The 19014-nt window shown below is 41.6% G+C and overlaps 1 protein-coding gene across 1 annotated transcript in view; it reads left to right on the forward strand.

Annotated features, from left to right (window-relative positions):
* klhdc8b (kelch domain containing 8B) overlaps positions 1 to 13332 on the forward strand; it is a gene marked incomplete at both ends in the record, with an annotated part of 160184 nt that extends 146852 nt beyond the window's left edge. The window contains 2 exons of the mRNA XM_083975625.1: positions 1378 to 1479; positions 13136 to 13332. Coding sequence (XP_083831751.1) covers positions 1378 to 1479; positions 13136 to 13332 — 299 coding nt within the window. The remainder of the gene's footprint in view (positions 1 to 1377; positions 1480 to 13135) is intronic.
* Between the last annotated feature and the right edge of the window lie 5682 nt (positions 13333 to 19014).

Below are 19014 nucleotides of genomic sequence, written 5' to 3' on the forward strand. Positions count from 1 at the left end.
TTGTCTTTATATTTTTCCTATTTTTTTATGTTTATCATTTGTTTTTCTTTTCTTTTCTCTCCCCTACTTTGGTGTTTTATCACGTGAAACCTGTGTGGTTGGTCTGTCGTGGCAGATACGACAGCATCATGCGTGTCAGTGATAACTATTGCCACCCATGCAGCTTTACTTAAACTATATTCACTGTGTACTTGTAAAATAATATTTGTAATTTAAACCGGTTCAGATCAACTGCACTGTTTTGAGATAAAAAGAAAAAAAAAACTGTGATAATTTAACTTATCGTTATGCAACATTGAACTGCTGTAACACTGTCAGACTCACAATGGACAGTTAAAAAGTGAGTTAGTATTTCTTGAGGCAGAACCAGAAATTCTCATTTATTCTCTCTTCCATTGTATTGCCCAAAAAATGAATGACAGTGTCACCTCATCCTTAAAACAAGTATAATTTCAACAGCTGCTTTTGGCCGTGTCAGAAACTGAGGCAGTTTAATAATACAAAACGAGTGCAAGTGCAGCAGAGTCAATGTTAAATTTTAGAGGACAAATAATGATACCTTTGCTGAAACTCCAACAACTTTATTTCATACTTTGTTATTTTGTGAAACACATTCCCTTTCTTGCCAGGAGACAGGTGAGAAGATGAATACCACTGTCATGGCTGAGTGTGAAGCAAGAGCCTGGCATCGGATTTACTGAGTTAAATAGTGAACTTTAGACAAAGGTTCTTGTTTAATCTTAGAGAGGAAGGCTAGTTGTTTCTAGTCTTGATGTTAGCCTAAATTAATCTGACCTTTTACTGTATATATATATACGTACATTGGTATTGATCCTCTCATCTCTTGTCAAGAAAACAAATATTAAGAATGATTCCTTTAAGTGGTTAATTGGCCATATATAATCAAACAAATGCCAGCTTCAATTACGCACAGCAATTCCATGCAGTCCCCTGCTTGCTTTTGGATATGCACAATTTCATATCAGCACTTAGCCTAAATAAAACTGTTTTGCATGAACTACACAACCTTAATTACTTTTTTTTCTGTCTGGGCTCAGCTCTTTAGTTCCAATGAAGGGAAAGCTTATAGCTACAGCGCACATTGATTTTCGACAATGTTGTGCCTGCAACCTTGTGGCAGCAGTTTGGGGAAAGACTTTGAAATGGAGCGAAAACCTCCATTACCTCACTAATGCGCTGGTGACTGAATGAGAGTAAATACAGCAGTAGATTAAAGGTCAATGGCTCAATGAATCATCAGTCATGGAAAGGGCTAAAGTTTAAGTGTCCATATACTTTGGATATTTCTTTCAAATTCCTTGGTAATGAGAAAGGTCTGTTTTCTGTTGTGGTTGACTGTCTTCTCACCTCTGGCAGGTGTGTGGATCAAACCCACCCGGACGTCCAGGATGAGGGAGAAGAGGGCTGACTTTGTGGCAGGATGCCTGGGAGGACGGGTCATCGCAGCTGGTGGTCTAGGTCAGCACCTCCATTATTTCCCCCCTCTGTGGTCTTTTCTGTCAATTAAATACAGCTCTGTGCTTTTAAGCAATAACGTAAGAGAGGAGAGATGGGAAAGAAAGCCATTTCATTACTGACTGTTGCTGTGTTTCCAGTGAAATGATACGTCAGTGGATCAGATTACTGTTTCACCTCAGCTGAAGGACAACACAGAAATGTGTCTCATACTTCCTGTCTGGTCTGAACAAATCAAAACTCCAAAATTATACATATTTGTATACTATATTTTTTTCATCTTCATGCTGACCACCCACTTAAATACAATAGGCTTAATGTCTCTCTGCAATTTCTGTATTACAGTTATATTATGACAGAATTTTCCGGCAAAATGTTGATGCGTCTCGCCCACATATTTCCACTAACTCAGTTCAGGTTGGTGTCTGGAGATGTCACAGATGATAGGGCTCAGCTCAGCATTTTGAAAAATGAAACTATTAAACCGGTACTATCAAACCCACAGGTAAAAGTGGCTTGCAAGCTTCTAGGTCAGTTACCAGACCGCTACACCCTGAACAATAGATAGTGGAGAATGAGTCAGTGGGCTTTTCATTGCCCTTTTGTAGCTTCTCTGTAAAAGGAAGGGAAACTGTGAAAAAGTATTGGTTGTATAAAAGTGCTTGAGAGAGAGAAAAAAAGATCAACCTTTTTTAATGTCTTTTTTGGAGCGGATTTTTAACCCTTCAAACATGCTAGCAATTTGTAGCCATCCATTGTGAGTCTTCCTTCTTTCATTACACATGTGGCAGATTAAAAAATACCTACATCTAAGCCTCCACCTGTTTGCAGTCTTGAAGCTGATGCAGCAGCCATTTCCCTCCTTCAAAATGTGTTCATGTGTAAAATATCTAGATTGTGCCTTTTCAAACCAGAGGCGTAAAATGTAATATCACCCATTCCTCCATTGTTTTTATAATGACACTTTTTGAAAAAAATTCTAAAATTACCTGGTTTAAAAAAAAAAAGCGGTAATTTCTGCAAATTACCGTGGTAATTACTACTCACTGTTGCTAAGTAACCCAAAATTCCATTTTATCCTTGAACGAGCTGCACTTGAAAGTTCAGTATGAGGAGGGGCCGAGCACTGCTATCAGAGGTCAGCGTTTTTCCTTTACAACGCTTGTTGAGCAGATAGTGTCTGCATGCATCAGCAAGATTATACACACACACACACACACACACACACACACACACACACACACACACACACACACACACACACACACACATACTGTGCTGCTAACCAGGAGGGTGCTGAATGGGAATAATTACATCTAAATCACAGTTTTAAGATGTAATCTATTTATCTCCATTGGCATTGCATCAATTATGGGATACAGTACAAATTAGCCTCTACATTGGTAATTTATGTGTAATTGTTCTTGTGATGTTCTGTCTGTTTTCACATCATAAAGGAGTGAGTTCATTTACACCATCTTTATGTTCTCCCATAATGAGGAAAAGAAAACATCACACTAGAAAAGCAGAGACTGTCTGTGTGACAAGAAAAAAAAGAACAGGTTACAGGGACACTGGCTTAAACAATCAGTGCATAATGCATGAGGTATTGTCTTGTTTAAGAAACACTCATTGCATTAACAATGTTATATAAATAATCAGAAATGCTAAAAAATTTTAATACAGTTTTTAATTAGGTTTTTTTAAGCACTTCCCCATCAGGGTTCTAAATTAACTTTTTAGATCACCAGCCAATTTGGCTGGTAACTTTCTAAAGTTACCAGCCAATCAGAATTTCCACTAGCCAAATTTTTTCCGGTGAAAATAAGAGAGATTCTTTACGTTCGTACTGTGTTTCCCATGAAAATAGCATGTTTTTAGCCTTGCTGTCATACTGACAACTGAAATAATTACTTCCAGGTATTGTCCCTCTATTACAGTTTTTCTCCATTGGTTTGGCTCATTTTTCAAAACAGAAATCACATTCTCAAAACAACATGGACAAACCTCCAAACCACTTGGCAAATGTTCACAAAAGAATTGTATTTCTCATTCATTTCATCACATTGTAGCCTAAATGTCTTTGTACATCTTTGCAAATGATTAAGTAGGAGGTAATGTGTGATGTCAAACCTTATAAGCTACTCTTACCCTAAAATCCTGTTTTTATTATTTTATTTTATCATTTATTTATTAATTCAGTTTTACACACAACTGTATTCTGTGAGCTAGACAAAAAAAAAAAAAAAACTAGTCCAGTAACTATTGTCAATGAAGGACTGGGCTAAGACTGAGAGGTGGACATGAGGGATATTTCAGTGTTTCTCTTCTATAAAACACATTCTACATGTGGGGGCAGAGCTCTGGGAAACAGGGGAGAACCAGCTGGACAGGGAACCAGGATCTGACACAACACCGACAAGCACTGAGAGCCAGGTAGCATGCGCTGCAGGAGAAGCAGGTCCGTGCAGCTCATCGATTCACATGACATGCAGTTTGCTTGCTGCCTCCCAGAAAGTTGAGCGGCAGCATGCACGAAAAAACAAACAAACCGCGACGCATCGTCTGCCACCGCTACGGCTTCACTTTCGTTGTGAGCGGGCATGTGGCGCGTCTACACGTTACATCTGAACGGTCCCATTCACGACACGCACTTCAACCAAGCGGCCCGGTGTGAGTCGCGAGCGACGTGTTGGAGTCTCCTCTCTGCTGTAGCGTGAAACACCGGCCTGCGCGCAGCCAATGGGCGTCTGAAACGTCATCACGTAGCATGCAGTGTTCATGGGAAATGTAGTAAGTGCTGCCAGGGGGACAAATGACTGAGAACAGTAGAACGGCTCTGACCGTGATGATTGCCTTGTGCATCACCGGCCAAACTGGCTAGTAAGTATTTATTAACACCCGCCAAAATGATTTTTAACCCGCATTTGGCGGGTTGGCGGGTGTTAATTTAGAACCCTGTTCCCCATGTAAGTCCAACACACTTTTGCAGCTTTTTTCTGTCAAGACCTCAGAGTTACTATCAGTAATGTGTCCTGACAAGTAAAACTGTGTGTGGGTGTGGGTGTGGGTGTGGGTGTGGGTGTGGGTGTGTTTGTGGGATTAGAGAAAGAGGAAACACCAATCTTGTCCGGCAAAGGGAGGCAGTTTGAAATTCAGCAGGCGGCAAAGAGAGCAGGAGAGGAGTGTGAAATACAAGAAAGGAATGTGTGCCTCTGCTTGCTAATGTGAATATGACAGAGTGAGGGGGAGTTAGAGGAAATGGGGGTAGATACGTTATATTTTTCTCCCTCTGTGAGTGTCAGCTGTGACTCTGGCTTGCCATCTAATCCCTGTGGATATTTTGGTTGTGTGAGTCATTGCTGGTTTATGGCACATTTCCAGCCCTTTGACTTGGAAAATAAAAGAAGAAGAATACATCTTCAAAGACCAAAGAACAGCTGTATTGCAGTCACAGGCTCGTACATGAATGCATAATGTTTATATTTCTACACTGTAGATTAACTAGATTGGGCAGAAATGTTCTGTTACACTGTAGACACATGAAAATATCAATTTCTATGCAGATGATACCATCTTGTATGCAGTTGTTTTTGTTTTATTTGGCTCTACCGTAGCTCAAACAAAGCCATGCAGTTCAGTTCACAATCGGCTGAATGTTGTAAATACTATGAATGTTCTCATATAAATGTTCTGTTATAAATATGTTCCTACAGTAGCCTAGAAATCTAGCTGCACCCTAGCGGCAGCAAATATATTTGCTCCGTAGGTGGGTCTAGAAACGAGCCATAGGAACTTGTTGAATCTCGAACACCGATTGTGTTCACCAATCACAGCGCTCTATCTGTTTAGAGAGTCGTTGGGCGGGCTTAACGCGATGACGACATACATTTTAATTGGCTTGTCAGGCTAACGTCATCCTGCTCTTTGCTCTGATTGGTCGTAGCGCTACCCTATTGCGTGCAGAGGCAGTCTTTATCCCGCCCCCTGGATTGAGCCGAGGTCTACCAGTCGTTGCCAGACTATACATTTTAATGATATAGTCTCCTTACTGTTTTATAAATACAAAGTTTATTGGAAGACTCTTCGCAGTCATATTGAACACAAACTGTGACATTTCTGAAAAAAATATAAGGTGATTATGGAAATACTCTGCTTGCACATGCTGCATAACCCTTAAGTCACTATACACCTCATGTTCATCACTGTAAAGTTCATGGCTGCTGACAGCTATGACTCATTACTGGTACCTAGAAGACATCAGCATACCTGTGATTTTATTTCAAATACTCTAAGCTATCTAAGTTGCTGAGATAATTAACTTTTATAGTTGAGATAAAAGTGAACAATCACATGTCCAGACCACAGAGCAGGTAAACTTTAAATGCTCCCTCACACCAACTACAAAAAAAACACTCGTGCCTATGTCAGACTTTTAAGATATAGCCCACTGATATTTTAAGTAACATTTGGATTTGGATTTGGACAGCTGCAATCAGTTTGCATCTGTGTTACTGTGCAAAAGTTGTAGGCAGTGTGATGGGAGGTGTTTGGATTTTTACCAGTCGCACAACACCATCATGGAGGCTGACCAATCCCACATTAAGTCTGCAGCATGAAAACAAGCCCAAACAAACAGTCAGACTCACTTAGGCCCATCCAACCAGCAACAAGAAGAACAAGGAGTCCTGCAACAGATGGTCTGCCCCCCCACAGCATCCTTATCTCAGCATCATGGTGTCAGTCTGGGATCAAATGAAGAGACAGAAGACGCTGAGACAGCCTGAATCCACAGAATTAGCTGTGACGGGTTCTTCACGATGCTTGGAAATGTTTTCTGTTTACTGCACTTTGTACAAAACTATTCCTGGCAATACTTTGGAAAGCATTCTCTCTTCACACCATTTTATCGCAAGTGCCTAAAACATTCGCACAGCACTGGTCATCATCAGAACTCTGTGGGATTTCATGAATAAATAAAGTTTTCTTATATCAAGTAAACTAACCACGTTGAAAAAAAAATATGGAAAAGTAAAAACCTTGAACAGGCCGGATGACTCCTCTGCTCAGTGAGTCACTGCTGTATGTGTGAGAGTGAAATATTCAGATTTAAAGAGCTGTAACCCAAGGAACATTTGTCTTTTAAAAGCCTTGGTTGTTTATTCTGTTCATGCCATCACTAGTTCAAAAGGCACCCCGTGGGAAGGCTGCCTGATGATGTGACCTATTATACACTTTTAAATCTGCTTTGTTTTTCTTTGTTTCTCCTCTGATTCCTTCCACACACTGAGCTATCAGTGTGTGTGTGTGTGTTTGTGTGAGAGAGAAAGTGTATGTTGTGCATCTGTCATGAGTGACACCAGTGTCAAAGTCTTCGCCACCTGCTCCCACGCTCCTTCTATTGTATCTGTCCATCTCTTCATTCTCTGCCCTGGTTTATTCTTCCTGTGACATCTTGATATCTTCATGTAAACTCTAATTAGATGCAACTCGTCAGCTGAGATGCAATTAGTTGCTCAGCCGTGTCATGTCATTATGTTTTTAGCTGTCTGATTATTTGTCAGAAATGTTCGCACTCACGCCCACAAATGCCGGCATGTACGCATAAATTAATACACATAGAATAATTGCATTGCAGATATTGCACAGGTCGAGTTTAGATTCTCTCCAGCTCTAAAATCATAAGTTAGTTTTAAATGCGGATGAATAGGTATGCTTATCCCCAGAGCCTGCAATATTGATTCAATAATATCATCATCAATATTAAAAGTAGCACCATAATTGAAAGAGGCATATTATGCAAATAGCATTTGAATCATATTGGTGCTCCGGTGGCTTACCTGTAGATCGCAGCCCACATAGGCATAGTCCTTACTGCAGCAGCCCAGGTTTGAATCCAACTCGTGGCCCTTTGCTGCATGTCAACAAGTTGAAACAATATAGTGAAAGTTTGCACAGCTCTTCACCACCTGGAGAGCAGGCCTCTCTCAGCCCACACTCCTGTCTGCACTTTAGTTCCACAAGAAAACAGGTACACTGTAAATGGCCAGAGGAGTTTTTAGTCTACCTGTTTATAGAGGATATGTTGTCTACTTTACCCCAGAGTGTATTTCACATTGACCAGTGGTGAGAGTCTTGGTGGGTGGCTTATGTAATTTTCATTTTGTTATTTTTTCAGGTGAGAAGGTAAATATTTAGTTTGTGAATATGTTACTGTTTAAGAATTCAGTCCACCACCGTCAGAGCTGTGTGGACCTGCAGGCGAGGTGAGCAGCTGCTCATCACAGCAGCTAACAAACCAGCTCCATGGTCTTTCCCCAGAGAATAGACTTACCTCCTTGGTCATTTATCATTGGCTCTGATACCTGAACATAAGATAATACTGTAAGTCCTATTGTTAAAGTCTAATACTGGCACTGCCACTCAGCACTTCCAAACATCCAGCTCAATATGTTATTAGCCTATTTCTAGCTATGGTAAACACCTGTGAATGTGTTTTTTCCACCTGATGACATCTTCTCCTCCTGCCGTACAGACGTACTACTGTTTGATCCTGATCCAATAAGTTACTGTAATCTTGAAATGCCATGGCACTGTAAGAGAAGGGCAACATGATTGATTTCAACTAAACTGTGCTGCATAGAAGGAGGCAGTGAGGGTAACAAGGCTTATTAAATTTAATTGATAAATATCTTCAAGGGATAGTTCAACATTTTGGCAAATTGGCCATAATCCCTATAATTTTAGGAGTAGGTTCATTACCTTTAATTGTCGGTGTAAGCTTTTTTTAAGTTGTGACCTGCACATTCACCACACTATGAGATAATAATGGAACGTTACGAGACAGAGTTGTTTTCGAGGCAAATGCGGAGACTGCTTGCCGAAAAACTGCCCCCAACGGGAATCAGCGATTTTGCATGAATTTACCTTGAAAATAACTCCACAGCCAAAATGTTGAACTATCCCTTTAATCAATCAGAGGTTAAATCCAACAAACAGTAAAGAGACAACAGTTGATGAAAGCTGTGTTCAGTTATTGCACTGAGAGCTCCTGAAGCAGCAGCAGCTCAGCCTGTGCCTGTCCAGAGGTCGACCTCTGACTGTTGATCCACAACCAGCAGCCAGCTGGGACCGAGCAGAGTCCAACGTGCTCCGAGCTCTGAGCCCCCTCACAGAGCAGGACCATGGTGTAGAGGAGAGCTGGCTGACACGCAGCAGTGGCGTCCGCTCATTTAGTCCATAACTAGCCCGACCTCTTCCCGTCCAGCTGTGAATCATGAGTCACACATTTTATCCAACATAACCATTAGTTAAAAAGAAAGTGAGCATGGATGACTGCTGCGGTGTGTGGCTGTCGTGTGTGTGTGTGTGTGCCATACAGATCAAGGCTCCACTGCAGGTCTGTTGTGGCCTACGTTTGACCTAAAGTGCTGTTGTCTCAGTGTTGGAAAACAGAAGCAGCAGCAGGTCAGAAAGAGGTGAAGTGGAAATGCAGAAGAGAAACACTTGAAGGCTGAAGGATGAGTCGCACTGAAAAACAAGATAAGGAGACAGCAGAGAATGAAAATAATTCAGACTGATGTAAAAATGAGTCAAGCCTTTGTACATAGCATGAAATGTTGTCTGGGACTTTGTGTATTTTCAAACAGCTGCAACAAAAGAGAGAAATAGAGCAGATGTTGTGGAGGTTGGTGGTGAGTGATCATCACTCCCCCATGCAGAGTTTGTTCATGTCTTTGTTTTGAGACTGATGAACACACAACAGAGGGAAATGGAGTTCAGTGTCTTGGCCAAGAACACTTCAACATGCAGACAGAAGCTGGGGATCGAACCGCTAGCCCGCTGATAAATGGATGATCCACTTGGCATCCTCGGCCACAGCTGCCCATTGTCTTTTAAGATTCACTTCATCTAGATAAGTTTGTCATTTTAAGCCAGTGGATTGTTGTCTTGTGGCATTTTCCCCCCCTGATGGTTCGGCCATTGAGGCTGTTGTGTCTTTTCATGAAGCTGCTCTTCTCTCTGAAGAATTTAAACAGTGCAAATCACAATGAAGACAAGAAGCTTTATCGTAAAACACATTTTAGTCTTTGGGGGAGTCATTAAGGATCGTTGTACCAGGGCTCGTTTTGATTGTTAGTTACACATCAATTTGTTATTAAGTATGATGAAACGTATACTTGGAACGACCTTGGAAAGGAAGTAGCACGGTATTTTAATACAGCTTGAATTCACAGTGAGGTTATTCTCATTTACATGTTGTTTTTTTTGTTGTTGTCAGACAACAGGAATGTGGCCAATTAAATCTCCCAAGCTGCCACTGAAATCCTGATTTTATTACCACAGTTTCACCGAACACCAGTTAAAAACAAAGACTGTGCTGTGATTTACTTGTAAAATGATCATACAAATTGGGGTCTCCAGTCTTTACTCAGAGAGCTACTTTGACTAAATCATAGTGGCTAAGAGCTCCTCATGTGTTTGCATTCATTTACACATGAATCATGAAATCACTCAAATCAGTTTAATCAGATTAAGAATCAAATTAATTTAAGAAATTATTATTTAGAGCCATAAAAAGTCACATTTTGTACTAAATACACCTTATACTACTGTGATATTGGTGTAAATAGCATGTTTGTTGCAAGTCTTCTAGGTTTCAATCATCTTCAGCTCTGCTCCCAGCTTTGATCTCAGGACATGTCTTTGACTTTGATGCTCGACTGTAACACATGACAGTAGTTGAGTGACATTTTCTTAAAGAGGATAAACTGGTCTTAAACAGGATGCAGCTGAGCCGCTGTAACTCAAGCAAGGAGGATGAGTCAGTGCACTGTATGTACTGTACCCTCTGCCCTGTGTGTGTGAGCGAAGGGGAATAACGAGAAGGTCAGAGGAGGAGAAAGACGACAGCTCTCTCCGGAACAGGAGAACAGACGCGGCAGAGAACAATGCAATGGAGAGGGAGCGAGTTGGAGAGGTGACAGAAGAATAACAGAGGAAGACAATCTGAGACGAGCAGCATCAAAGAGGAAAAAGTGAAGCCAAAATGAGAACGGGCGAGGTGAGAAGAGGAGGATTAGTGGAGCGGACAGGAGAAAGGAGGACTCAGGTGAATAGAGGAAGATGAGGAGGAGGAGGACAGACGGACAGTATGGATGAGTTGCAATAAGATTTCAACACACAACTACTGTCACAGAGAACGCTTATTAAGCAGGTGCTAGTCTGTTTTGTTATTCTTAAAAGCAAAAATCAATTGTTTTGAACAAATTATTAATGGATACTTTTCCTAATGAATCCCGTTAATGTTATCTAGGCCAGTGGTTCTCAACCTTTTTTACATCAAGGACCCCTAAATTGACACAAATTAGACCACGGACCCCCATTGGACAAAACTTTTAAGCAAACACCAGAAATACACAAATATTAGACTGAATAACGTTGCTTTGCTGAGAAAATTCTAGAAAAAGGTGGTACAATATCTCCAAAAACGTTTAAACATTTGTAGGAAGAAGTGGTTTAAAACATTCTCAAAGAAAAAAAGAAAGAAAAAAAAGAAAAAGTTAAAATTTTCTAGAAAAAAGTGGTAAAATTCTAAAGAAAAAAAAAAAAGATAATAATAAAAATGTGGTAAAATTTCAAGAAAAAGTTGGGGACCCCCTTGAACCCTCTCAAGGACCCCTGGGGGTCCCCGGACCCCATGTTGAGAACCACTGATCTAGACCCTCATAGATACCTGCAGCAACCACAGATGAACTAACAGAAAACTGTGTACTTCTCTGTTTGTGTGTGATGGACATTTTGTTCTGGATGTTTTATACAGATTGCTTGTGTTTGCGCCCGACCTTGCAACGATAATGATAATGACCACGTTTTTGAATGTTTTGTTCTCTCCGCCACTATCGCCAGAGGAGGTGAGCATCATGGACAAACGTTTAAAGCAGAAACAAGATTTGGTGACATAACGCTAATTTATTATTGGTGTTGTTTTCTGTATCTGTCCCAGCAGAAAAGCAGCTGTAAGCACGGCAAAGTAAAAGATGAGAGAATAGAAGTAGAATGTGAAAGATGAGGGAGGGAGCCAAATGGAGAAAGACAAACGGATGCAAAGGAGATGGAGCAAAGGAGGAAGTAAAGAGAGAGAAGAGGGAGGAGGAGAGGAGCGGCTTGTGAATTGACATGACGTCCGTGGGCCGAGAATCAAAGCGACGACAGGAAGCCTTTGAGCACCAAGAGCAGCAAGGAGCATGTGTGTGTGTGTGTGTGTGTGTGTGTGTGTGTGTGTGTGTGTGCGCGCGCAGTCATGGGTGTGGATATGTTATGTGTGTCTTCAAAAAACAGGAGAAAGGAGCCGAGGCCTGAGCAGGCCCAGATTGCTTTGAAAAGGCCGACTCGGCACCGTCACTTTGTTATTCCCACAAAATGATCATAATAGTCTTCCTTAGACAGACAGATGCACACACACACACACACACACACACACACACACACACACACACACACACACACACACACACACACACACACACACACACACACACACACACACACACACACAGTACACTCACCAATCCGTATCATTTGAGGGACTTGCTGTGATGTGGTTCTCCATGGAAACGGCAACAACTTAGTGCTGGCTGATGTATAATGACAGTGAGCATTGCACCTGAGGTGAAAGAGAGGGGCTGAGGGGGAGGGAGACAGGGAAAAAAAAGATCAGAGCAGAGAGGAGAAGAAACCTGGTGAGACGTTAATGTGTCCTAGATGAAAATTAGAGCCACATACTGTCTGAGTCTGTAGTTTTAAACTTAAGTGTAATTGTTCTGTAACCCTCTCTCCTAGAGTGCATATTGAACCCAGAAAATGTACAATAAATGAATATCTGCCATTAGCATATAAATTCATCTTTGTCTTGTCGCTTTGCATTTTTAAATTATGTGAAAGAACAAATAACTCAGCCTACGGCCTGAGTTAATTAGCAGCTTTTACATTAAGCTGGGCTAAACATCCAGGTTTTAAAAAGACATTAAATTATTTATTTATTAGTCGTTTTAAGGCTCAGTACTGTATCTGAATACAGGCTGTGGAGTGAGACGAGACCTAGACCTTATTTTCAGAACACCCAGAAATCTTACTTTATACAATATGGGACCTTTAACTTACAGTAAACTAATGTGTCAACACTCGCCTCACGATCTGATCTCTTGAGCCTTGGCTCCCTTCTTTTGTAATATCCCTATTGTAGGTTGAATATGGCTTTACAATTCTAGTCTCTCCTCTTTCGTTGTGTATATACAAGAAATGGCAGTCGTGACAGTAAGAGATGAGGAATAGGAAGCTAAGGAAGCCAGGAAGTATAAAAGAAAACAGGCTTCTCTGTGAAAAAAATAAAACAAAACATGTTTTTTCAGGGGCAGCGAGGATGGAAATAGAACAGTGGCGTGAAGGGTTGTGGGGCGCTAGTAGCCCCCGCCTGTGTGGGGGCTTTAAATAGAAAATAAAAGGGCAGGTGTTATCTCGCAGTCTTTGCATGTGTGAGTGTTAAATCTTTGCTTCCATAGTCTTGAAAAAGGAAGAGCTACATATATGTGGTTTGAATTGATCTGTTTCCAGTTGTTGTCAGTGTTGACACTACATGTCTTTACTATCCATTACTCAGGTAACGAGCCGTCGCCATTGGGAACGGTGGAGAGCTACAACCCGGTGAAGCGGCGCTGGGAGTACGTGGCACCCATGCCCACCGCACGCTGCTCCACGTCCCTCCTGCAGACGACCAGCATGCTCTTTGTCATCGGCGGCGTTGCCCAGGGACCCAGTAACGCTGTGGAGGCTCTCTGCTTGCAAGAAACAGTGTGACACAAACACACACACTAATACACACACAGGAATAAATGCAACCCGGCATTGATGTTTTATTCATGTTTGTGCAAAGACAAGAGACGAATGAATTTAGATCCACAGATCACACTTAGATACTTTTCTATCTTTACATCCATACAAGTCATGGATTCCTCTTGTATACTGGGATGTAAGAAACGATTTTTCACACTCGACAAGCATTTTCAAACAGGAGCTGCAGAGCTACAGAGATGGACAAATGCAAGAGTAAGGACATTCAAGCTAACTGCTGTGACTGGCAAGGACAGAAAACTGACGGCTTTTCTACTCTGGGGAAATCAGAGGAAGAAAAGAAAAAAAAAACGAGCAAAAAACAGACGCACACTCACAGTGTCTGATGAAACAACACGCCTTTGAACTGTTGAGCATTTTTCAGAATAAAAGCAGGGTACTTTTCTGGATATTAAAGGAACATAGGGCCATATCTGTATCTCCTCTTTGCAGCAGTGTCGCTCTCCCTGCTGCTGCTGCTGCTGATGCCGCTGCTGTGACGGCGAGCTCGGACACTTTTCTACGACCTTAGAAAAAACAACACTTTGTTTTAGACAGTGACGGTCTGGGAATGTGAATGTCTGTTTTTGGTTCATCTTCTCCTTCGGTTGCGGTGTTGTATTGTACATCTGTGAAAGTTAGCACTCCTAGCAACTGCGACCACAGTGTCAGTGAGAGTTGCCCTTAACACGCGTTCGCCGCAAAACAGCTCCAGCAAACTGTTGGTCAGAAATCCAAACAGGTCCATCCGTTAATGCCAATGCTGACCACAGTCACTGTGTTTTCCTTTATTCATAGTCCAAGAAATGTTTGATTGTGGTCCAACTTGTCAGCATTTCGCTCTTTGTCGCATCAGTCCACCTCTGCCACAGCATCAGCACCGCAGCAATTAATCACCGAGCTCAAACGGTCCCTCACACTGTAGCGCTGGAACGACGTTGCTTGTGGGCTGAATACAGAGTTAGTTGTACCTGCTGCACTGAAGCATCCAGACAGATAAATACTAATCTGAACATCAGCTTCTTGACATATTATATTCCCACGGCTTTTGTGACTGATCGCCGTTCCTTGAATTCCTTACCTCAGCTTGACATCAGCAGGGTGATGTAGAAGAAGGAAAGGGCACCTGTGAATAAGTAAAAAGCATAGAACATGTCCAGATTAGAATTTCTTTGTTATGACCGTGCTCGTTTCTGAGAAGTGTAATCTTGACATAAGGTCGGTAAAATGGCCTAGTTTTGTCTGAACCAGAGGTTTTCAGAGCGTGAAGTGTACCTCCTCAGTTGTTGCTGAATTATGAGACAAAGTATAATAAGTGAAGTGAAAGAGACGAGTGTCTGACAGCATCCTAAAAACAACAGGAAGTAAGATATTATAGGTCGGCCAGCTGCTCACAAATGCTGTCAGCAACAAACATGACACAGCTCATGGAGGCACTATAGGTGTTTTACAACACTTAACACCTTGAACACCTTCACTTTGAATTTCCCTCCTAGGGATGAATAAAGTACAGTATTCTCTACTCTACTCTACTAACACCTGACTGCAGCAATCGACATCAAAATCTGTTCCTTCCTTCTCTGAATACAAACTAAATTGAATCCAAACAGATAGATGTGCTACAGTTAGACCTGTGTCATCTTCCCTGTTTGAATATCAGGTTCTGCATCACCCATAAAGGAAACACTGAAATCACACTAAAGATAGTTGCTATAGGATTAAAGGGAAGCTGAAAGGTTTGCATGCTTCAGGATATTCTCCAGGAAAATCTAAATGGTTGCTCCTCATGCCCAAAGGAGCCTTTACCCAATCCAACACGTATACAATTGTATCTGCTGTGGTGGAGTTTACACACCCTACAAGACCAAGACAATGAGACACAATAAAACAGATGAAAAGCTATAAGAACATTAGCACAAACATAAGACATCAGATAATTAATAAAACACAATTTACAACAAAAAAAACATCTATTAAAGGATAAAGTGAGTCGTGACGAAAAACCATAAACTGGGCTGAAGAGGTGTATTTTGAGACTGACACATCTGCGGACTCACCCTGGGACATCTTCATTTAGACGGTTGCACTTTCCAGCACATCCATAGGTAGGCTAACATTCCCTGTAGCCGTCTGTCACCTATCTGAGGTCAGCTCTGACCTTTAGACTCCCGCTCAGTCTTTTTTAAATCCGTTAACACCAGTTGTTAGTGAAAAAAGTAACACATTATGAGTATATACTCCACAAGCACTATTGTGTAGAAAGTAAAAACTGGACTGTAAGTGAAACAGCTCAGTGGAGGGATACTCTGCAACACAGGTCGATATGTTTTTTTTTTTTTGTTGCCGTTGGAATCCATTTTAACTGCTGTGAATCAGAGGTGATAACGAACTTTTCAGAGCCACTCTTCACTAGACAGGTGAGAATTTCACACTCAAAAGACAGATGGTGGAGGTTGAGTTTGTTTGGGCTGAGGTGAGACTTTGTGTTACAGATGAAAGATGATAGACATGAGCTGCTGTGCAGAATGATCTGTGACAGATTCACTGACCTCTGGATGGCAGACGAGGGTGGGCAGGAAACAAAGGTGGTAACCTGGGGCAGTCTTAGCGTGTGGCTTTTAGCCCCACGTCAGTTCAGTCTTTTTGTGTCTCTGCTTAGGCTAACGCACTGAAACAGAAGCCAACAAAAGATCATGGGACCAGCCCTAAAGAACAAAAACACATTCAGAAATACAGAATCTATTCATTATATCAAAGCGATTTTCCATTACAGTGAAAGCAGATGATGCAATTTGACTGAAACTTCAGCTGAAATGTGAAGTAGTCTGAGGCGGATCCACCTACTAAGTTCTTCTATTCCACTGTTGAGAATACAGGTGATCATATTTGATGTTAAGTTTGTTTTAATTCACCAGAGCTCTTTGACTCAGTGACTTAAGGCAGAGTGAGCTACAGTATGGTGACTGAAAACTGAAAGCTGTATTAGATAATCAGATGTGATTGGTCAGCTCTACGCCATTCAGTACATCATCTAAAGACAAACATGTCTCCTCATACAGGAGAGACTTATATATTCATGCATATAGAGAGAGCAGAGAAAGCAGGCCAGTACAGATAAGGAAGAGGGAGAGCTACCTCTGGCTTCCACTGTAAGTGTGTGTGTTTTGTACACACACACACACACACACACACACACACACACACACACACACACACACACACACACACACACACACACACACACACACACACACACGTCTTTTTCACTGTCTTGTGCCACCTTCCAGTTCTGTGCTCTGCAGCCTGACAGACCTCGGTAACACAGCTACATCTCTTGTGCTGTGACAGAGCAGTGAAGCTGCAGCAGCTCAGATGAGATGCCAGGTGACAGTTGGTTATTTCTGGTGCTGCATTGTGTTCACCTAATTGACCGAGTTAGATACTCACTGCCTCTGTATGTACACACAAACACACAGGCACACTGCTGCATACACACAAAGCCAAGCACAGGCCTGCTACTACTCATTGAGTCACTCACTGTGAGCTCACTATGTCAGCAAACAGCTCTGTGACACCTTCATCCTGCGCTGATTGGACTTGGTCATCCAGCCTACACAGCTCTCAGCATATACAGGGAGAAGACCTGCTGATAGTTATGTTGACATCATACTGTACCAACAAAACTATATAAAATTGAGACTTTCATTCAGGTTCAGTGTCCAGGCTGAATCTGAATGATAATATATAATTATTTAACTCCTTTTAGGCAGCTGTTTGTGGAGTATGTGGCATTTTAGTGACTTTTTTTCTAAGAAGAATAAATTAGCAATTTTAGCTGCAAGTTATAATTAATGTGTTCTGAACCCTTTGTGCTCAACAGCGGGAAGCAGCTGAATTTTGGTAGATTTCAAGTCAGTCATGGTATTTCGAATGTTCTGACACTTAATTATAGCACCATCATTGGCCAACTGAGATCAGAATATTTGCCAAGTATTGGAACATCATTTCGATGAGTGGTGTAAGTTTTCATGGCTCTGGCCCATAACAACTCCCTGCAAATTGATCATGAAATTAATCAATGCACCCACTTATATCAATCAATATGGCTCTAAATGTTAAATTCAGTGAAAAACAGAAAAAGAAAGAAAAAGTCTACTAGATTTTTAGGTCCACATTTTTGGTATTTGTTGGCCCCCCTATATGTCAGCCTCAAAATGCTCTGTTACAGCTTTTCTCTAAATGAACTTAATGAAAAGAAATCCACCTGCAAACTCTACATTAATAGAGTTTACAATAGTACACACACATGCAGCGCAGGCAGGGTCTTCCTGGCGTAACCATTTTGTTTTGTCCACCTGTTGCAGCTGAGCAAGTCGCATCTTTCACACTACTTGTAGCTGCGTTTGTTTCCACCAGCTCCTGAGGGAAATATCCAGCTCTTCAGCTGCTAAGTGCTCCACTGTGTTCAGCAGCATCTCTGTGTCCGTCTCTCATCAGAGCTTTTTCTCTGGAAACAAAGGAGAGCTGCGGCTGGAAATGAGGCTGATGAAAGTGATATTCAGCTCGTCAACTACTGTAAAGTAGAAGGTTTGCTGCAACAAACAACTCCCTTGTATTACATAGACATTTCACCTATGTCAGGCGGTTTTTGTTTTTTTTTAAGTATATTTTTTGGCTTTTGCCTTTATTTGATAGTGCACAGTAGAGATAGACAGGAAAGGGGGAGGCAGAGAGAGGGGGAATGACACGCAGGAAAGGGCTGCCCGATGCGGGATTCGAACCGGGGCAGCCTGCAGTGAGGACTGTAGCCTCTACATGGGACGGCCGCTATAACCACTGCGCCACGCACCGCCCCCTATGTCAGGCGTTTTGAAAAAAAAATAGAAAAAGGTGTTTGCAGCTTTAAAGTTGCATCCATTCATTTTCTCTTTTTTTCTCATTTCTTCCACTAGGGTTTTTTTTTTTGCTCTGTGCATATTCAGTCCCTTTTTTTTTCTTTACCAGTCCATGTTTAAATGGACCAGCTAGCTGCCTGTTGCCCTTGGAAACAAGGTTATTAAACCAAAACAATGAGCTACAAAGGGTTAAAATTATTATTAGCAACAACATGAATGGACATGAATTACTTGATGCATCATTAATATTTGAGAAAAAATATATTAATCAGTGCAATTTGAAAACATCCATCATTTCATGTGTGTCTCTGTGTGTGGATTGATTGTTATATGTGCAGTTGTGTATTTCTGTCTGATCTCACAATTGTAAGTGTGTGTTTTCTAACACCCATGACACTCACCGTCTCTTATTGTGTGAGCCATGTGGGGGATGCACACTGTGTCCGTTGCCACACCACAGTCCCCTAAGGAATTCTGGGACATTGCCAGAGCTAGCTCTCTCTTTTGGTTGTCTGGTTTCTTTTATTTCATTTTTTTTCTCTCTCTTGAAAAGCACCTCGTTCTCACTCTCTCTCTGACCCTGTCACTGTCTGTTTTACAGAGGCGATGCCTCGTAAATCTGTTTTTCTGGCTTCTGATGAGACGTTTGACATCAGGCTGTTCACTCACTGGAATGAAACGCTTCTGACAGCAGGTTGAGAAACACAGAACAAAAGAGCAGGATGCTTCAGTACAGGTAGCAGCTAATTACACG

Source organism: Trachurus trachurus (assembly GCF_905171665.1).
Source record: "Trachurus trachurus genome assembly, chromosome: 7".
Taxonomy (NCBI): domain Eukaryota; kingdom Metazoa; phylum Chordata; class Actinopteri; order Carangiformes; family Carangidae; genus Trachurus; species Trachurus trachurus.